The sequence below is a fragment of the Epinephelus moara genome, chromosome 21, assembly GCF_006386435.1.
Source record: "Epinephelus moara isolate mb chromosome 21, YSFRI_EMoa_1.0, whole genome shotgun sequence".
NCBI classification, from domain to species: domain Eukaryota; kingdom Metazoa; phylum Chordata; class Actinopteri; order Perciformes; family Serranidae; genus Epinephelus; species Epinephelus moara.
In genome coordinates, this window is record NC_065526.1 from 18080963 (window position 1) to 18086995 (window position 6033).

Sequence of the window (6033 nt, forward strand, 5' to 3'; positions counted from 1 at the left end):
TGCCTCTCATTTCATGCCATGGACTCGTTATGCCTCGTTAACGCTCCCCCCTTCCCGTGTCCCTGCCGCTGTGTGTTAAACGCATGCAGTTCCTATCATTGCCACAGTGGTGTTCGGCCTGGTGTGCGCCGGAGTCTACCTGGTGTGGCGCAACTGGCGGCGCAACTCCACCAAGAGCATGAACTTCGACAACCCCGTTTACCGCAAGACCACCGGCGAGGGCGAGGAGGACGAGATCCACATCGGGCGGACTGACCCCATGGGACACCATGCGCACCACCACCCGTACCCGCAGGGCGTCAACATGGGAGTTGTAGGTGCAGGAGGTGGCACCTGCCCGCAGTTCATCGCCTTGCCACTCGGGGGCAGCATGCCCGATCCGGGGACTCACTGGTACACAGAGCAGCCAATGCTCTCCACCGCGAAGTGACCCACCAGAGCGGATTCAGGGGGAAGATGGCCGCTCAGGCAGACGCACACACAGTGAGGTCAGGGGTGACTTGGACTGAGTTTGCAGAAGGTACGAACAACATATCATCAAGTGTTACATGCAGCCATCCACAGCCATGTCCTATGCCAATGTCCATTTGAAAAACAGCAGATTTAATAACAGCATTCTTACACAATAGTTTCATACCTTTCCTGTGCTGGAGCTGGATCCACTCTTTCTCCAGTAGATGCTGAGAATGAATTACAGAATTATTATTAATGTGTTGTAATGTGTTCCCAACATTGACCTAACCTGGAATATGGAGTCAGACTGGAACCTGTTATTGAGTCTTTTGCATTGATAACTGAGTGTGGTGTGTGCTGTGTGTCTTATATTTCATGACGGGGCTAGTTAGAGGTTCTGTTTTGTCCTTGATGTATTAATTTGGGTTTTGTGTTATTCCTGGTGGACCATGGAGCTCTGGGAACGCTGTTTAGGGAGGAGGAGCTCTGAAACTGGGACAGCAACTGCGTTGATGGGACAATCTGTACAGACTCATGTTAGAATCACAAATGTCATGTATGTAATCACTGGAGCTTTCTGTTGTAGTTTTCCTGTATGTTTTTTTCTTCAAAATGTTTCCATTCTGATTGATTTCAGAGAAAGGTTACCTGCCACGTTACCTGCTCTCTCTATGGTTCAGAGGCGAGCCTTTAAGGGCGAGTTGTCTAACACAGTCAGTGCAGTTGAACACAGTCGATTTGAGGGGAAATGTTTTTATTTGACCTCCATCACCCCAGAGTTTTGTGAGAGTGCAGCAGGTTTGCAGACTGGAAGGAAGAAAATGGAGACATGCAATATTTAGAGCGATGAGCGGAGAGGATGTGAGGTTAGAGGGAAGTGGATTTTTACGCAGGAGTTGTGTCTTATTGTGACTTGTGTAGATGTTAAATGGTTTGAGAAAAGCAATAGACGCCAGCGTTTAGTCAGGCTGCAGTGTTTCGTGGTTGACAAAAATCCTTGAGTGTTAAGAATTTTATTTGATCACCCACTATTTGACTGTGACAGATGCGCACACGAACACACACAGGCTGCAGTGATAGCGAATTCACGCTGCTCTCCAGAGGACGGAGACAATGTGCACTTGCCCTCCGAAAACACAAACAGCATGCATAATTGCTCACCAGCTGACAATGCAGCCATTCATTGTTGCAGGCATACATGTAGGCACGCACACATTCACAGAAGCAAGCTGGATGCCACAGCCCGCTCCCCTCCTCCTTTTCGAGATGGCTGATATCTGAGCAGACAGTTTTGGATAGTGCCATGTGGGAGGGCCCAGCTGGTGGCTGCGTGGTGAAAAAAGACCTGTCATCTGATGTAACCACAGAAAGCAAAAATCCAACTCTGATGTAATGAGGTTGTCCCATCAGTGAACATGTTTCATGCCGGTTTAGCCCCGTCATTAACACTGTTACTTCATTCATGAACCTTAAAAGTCTGTGTGTGTGTGTGTGTGTGTGTGTGTGTGTTTGCGTGCGTGCGTGTTCATTATTATGCATGTGAGTGCTAACGTTCATCCCACAGCCATATTTGAACTGTTTTGTATGCTCTTTGTTGCACAACCCTCTTAGAATGCCTTCTGTATTGTGAATTGCATGGAAGAGAATCATGTACGAAGGTGTGTGGATACACAGGTGTGTGTGAGAGTGTGTGTGTTGTATGTGTGTGTGAGACACTGGAGAAGCTTTGAGGGTGCTTTTTGATTCATTGATTTGTAAATATTGTTTTCATAAGGTTTTTGATAATGTATTATACAATTATGTAAAAGAAAAGATGTACATAAGATTTTAGATAAAGTGTCGACAGGTATATTAATTTATTTGTATAAAAGGAGAGCACTGCATTCCCTGATTGTAAGAAATCCGAATTATCCACCAAAGTGGTTTGTGTTGTTTCTTGCTGTGCACCATTTAGCATCCTTTTTGTGTGCAACCCCTTTTTTTTCTTTGTTAGCCCACGTAAAACATGGTGTCCCCTGCGGAAATACTCCCACATCTTTGCAAGGCTTCCCAAACCTTGGTGTTAATGAGATGATTGATTTTTTGTTTATTTGTGCCTTTTTGGTTACTTTTTCATTTTCCTGTAGTATTTTTCATGAAGCGGACAGGGATCAGCCAACTTACTGTACATGCAAAGATAAACTGTATGAAGACCAAACTGGTTCCACTTTTTGATTTTCTGTAATGGATTACTTTTGAATATCTCTATATATTGATATATAAAATCTGACTGAAAATTTCCCTCATGTGTGCTGTTTCATTTTCTTCTACAAAATATCAAATATCACTCATATCACAGTCCTACGGCTCAGAGACAATACTGCTGTGTCATTGAAGATCTGCAAATTAGCACATTTCATTTTTCAGTGCTTTTCAAACAGTTGTTTTAATTAAAGCAGCACTTGTCTTTTTATGTTAACAATGAATCAATGACTGTGTTAAATGTGAATAGTTTTGTTCATAGTGACAAACTCACTCAATGCTACACAGCTTTAAGCCTGTTTTAGCTCATTGTTTTTGTTTGTTTTGGCCCACAAATTTACTGTTTGGCTCTCACCAAAACTCCATTTGTGAAGAAGCTCGATGTGAACCAAATGTAAGCACCCTGCCCCGAACCAAAGGGCAGACAGACAACATTAGCAACGAGCTAGTGCACATAGATGAGTATTTAGGAGCTAAAGAAAAGGATATATCCCCCAGGATTTGGTCAAGACCAAAAAAAAAAAGCTTTCGAGAATACTGGACTTACATACAGTCTGTCACCCCAGTTGAATGTTAATGTTCATATTTCTACGTGTCTACTGGATTCGTAAATAGGCACTTGTTTGCCAACACTTAAGCTTTACCAGCCATTGTTTTTAAATGTCAAATAATGATTGATTTTCAGCTTGTTGTGGAACTCTGTCCCCAAATGGTGAAAAAAGCCTCATGAATGCAGCGTTGAAGACAAGATCACCTTGAAAGAAAACCTCAGCTCCTTAATGACAATTTGTATGTCAATTACTCACCCTGTGTTATGTTGAATTTGTGAAGAAAACCTTATATTCTGGTATGTGTCCACGTTGAACGAAGAATCCAAAAATGTAAAAAAGTCCAAAAGTCACAGAGGGCTGTGTTTAACAACTGTAAAACTGTATCAAAACATCTGTTTACAAACTCTTATACAACTCTTACAGTGTAATCCAGGTCACATTTATGCAGTCGTGTGCTCAGTACTTCTGAACATATACATTTTTGCTAAAGCCTTAGTTCTTGAAGCACCTACGCATAAACTGTGCAGGCACGCTACCCATCTGTGCGTGAGGCTGTAGAAAACCTGTTTAAGTGTACACTATATTTAGAATATTCTCTGCTTCTTTATATTGCCAATCAGACAGCCCTTTCCGATGGGAAACATAAGTGAAAGTTAGTTGTGTTCCCTTCAAATGTAAAAAGTCATAAAAGTAATAAGACAGAAGCTTCTGCTCTACCAGTTTGGTTTGTTGGGTGTTTTAAAGGGTCACTTGAGATTTACTTAAGTCACACTGTAGGAGCCAGAATATGTATGCAGCCTCTGTTGTTTAGTATTTGTTTAGGCTGCGCACGTTTTAAACAAATAATTGTGCAATTGGTTTCACATTATTTTACCTGTTCATTCACTGGAGTGGCGGCTTTTTAGGTAAAGATGATGAGTTTTTGGCTCTGGTATTTAGTTACGAGCCTACTCAGCCTCTTAGCAGCTTTTGTCATTGATAGGAGTCGCTACACACACAGTAACACAAACAAACTAATTATTGAGGCAATGGTAAAAACACAAATCCTGTGTTCAGCGAGGTAAAATTACTGTTTTTATCAATGGAGTGTGGTGGCTTTGAAGACAACAATTTACTGAATACTGAATGAGTTGTGTGAGAGTTTGCAAACTTATAGTTTTACTGTGGTTAAACGCGGCCCCCTGTGACTTCAATTCATTGAGAATTTTCTACGTGTTTGGATTCTTCGTTCACCATGAAGGCATGCGAGAAAAACTACGTTTTCCTCATGAATTCAACATACCTTGGGGTTAGTAACTGATACATAAATGATCATTTTTGGAGTGGAGTATTCCTTTAAGACAACAAGCATGTCTCCTGATAAGGTATAGTGTATTTAGTGCTAACATGCAGCACAGGTAAAGCCAGTAAACTGACTGAATATCAGTAACAGCAATATCTACCTCTAAGTTTGATAACATCAGCTGCTAACTGGCCCAGTGTGGTTGTTGTAGAGAAAATCCCCTGGATGTATCATATTCAGCAAGGTCTGTTTTACTGCTTATGAATTCAGGTTTTTCTTTTCACGTTAAAGTAGATAAGAAGCTACTCTCACGGTATGTTTAGAGTCCATTCTGACTGAGCCGCTTTTCACATCCATCCACTTACAAAGTGATTCATCAGCAGATAGAAAAGCAGTCGTAGATAAATCCAGTCCATTATCGTTATTAAAATGAAGCAGGGCAAATGCCTTCAAACTCTTCCTTTTTGTACCACTAGCCATTAGGATATTGTGTAATAAGTATTTTTTATTAGTCCAGCAGATCCTGCAGCAGACATGTAGACGTCACAGATGTTTATTGCTGCACAGACGCTGAGATGAAAACCTTAACTCACTGTGGCGTGACGGCCTGTTTGGGTGGGGGATGGTGCGTTTATACCTATACATCTGTGGCCTATAAATACATATGAATACATTTTGTTAAAATGCTGTAATCCTGTAGTTCATCTATAAACATGGGACATCCATTCAGGGAATACTGATTTCCATACTTGACTCACTTTATTGTGTTTGTCTGCTTATATTCATATATATGATAGAGAAGCAGCTGATTCCATCTCCGTCTATCCATCTCTCTCTTTCTGAGGATATATATTTGCTCAGGGTCATTACAGCACCAGGACAGCCAGTCAGCCAGGCTGGAAAAAAATCCTCAGGGGAAATGAGGTGGCTTCGCTCTGTCAGACAGAAATCCAGCCTCTTCCCTGTCCCCACACTCAATCCTTTTTGTCTTATCTCACCAACATAATCTCAAGTCCTTGCAGGAAAACTAAACCTCTGTCCCTTACTGTTTCCCAAGGGGTTAGAGGAACAAAGGCCCCTCAAACACATCTGCTTTCACGCCTGACTGAGGCCATACCAGCTGCCATACAGTCAGACTGCAGGTGAATCTCATTGTGTCCTCTCTCACAGTGGAATTAGTACAATTCGGTGGGTGTCATGTTTATAATTGTCTGTCACACTTGAAAGGGATTAGATCTAATCCCTTGGATATGCTCATTTTAGAATTCCAGATTTATGTGTATTGTTGCTTTCTGTATGTGTGTGTTATTGTGTTTTGGTTTGGGTGGCTGGAGTGAAATGGAGGAGCTGTGCCACCTGCTGGTCAGGTTTGTCACTACAGCTGCAAAGCTGATGAATGAGTTCCTAATGCAGCTTGACAGCTCAACCACCGGATTTAAAGGCATGTTTGCCTCTTTGAAACGACACAGTGGCTCCAGTTTTCGGTCATTTTATTAAAAACAGGCA

At 42.0% G+C, this 6033-nt stretch overlaps 1 protein-coding gene across 3 annotated transcripts in view; it reads left to right on the forward strand.

Annotated features, from left to right (window-relative positions):
• LOC126383007 (low-density lipoprotein receptor-related protein 8-like) overlaps positions 1 to 2717 on the forward strand; it is a 161213-nt gene extending 158496 nt beyond the window's left edge. For all 3 annotated transcript variants that reach the window (XM_050033352.1, XM_050033353.1, XM_050033354.1), the window contains exon 18: positions 90 to 2717. In XM_050033352.1, the coding sequence (XP_049889309.1) occupies positions 90 to 430 (341 nt within the window). In that variant the 3' untranslated portion in view covers positions 431 to 2717. The remainder of the gene's footprint in view (positions 1 to 89) is intronic.
• Positions 2718 to 6033: the final 3316 nt, after the last annotated feature.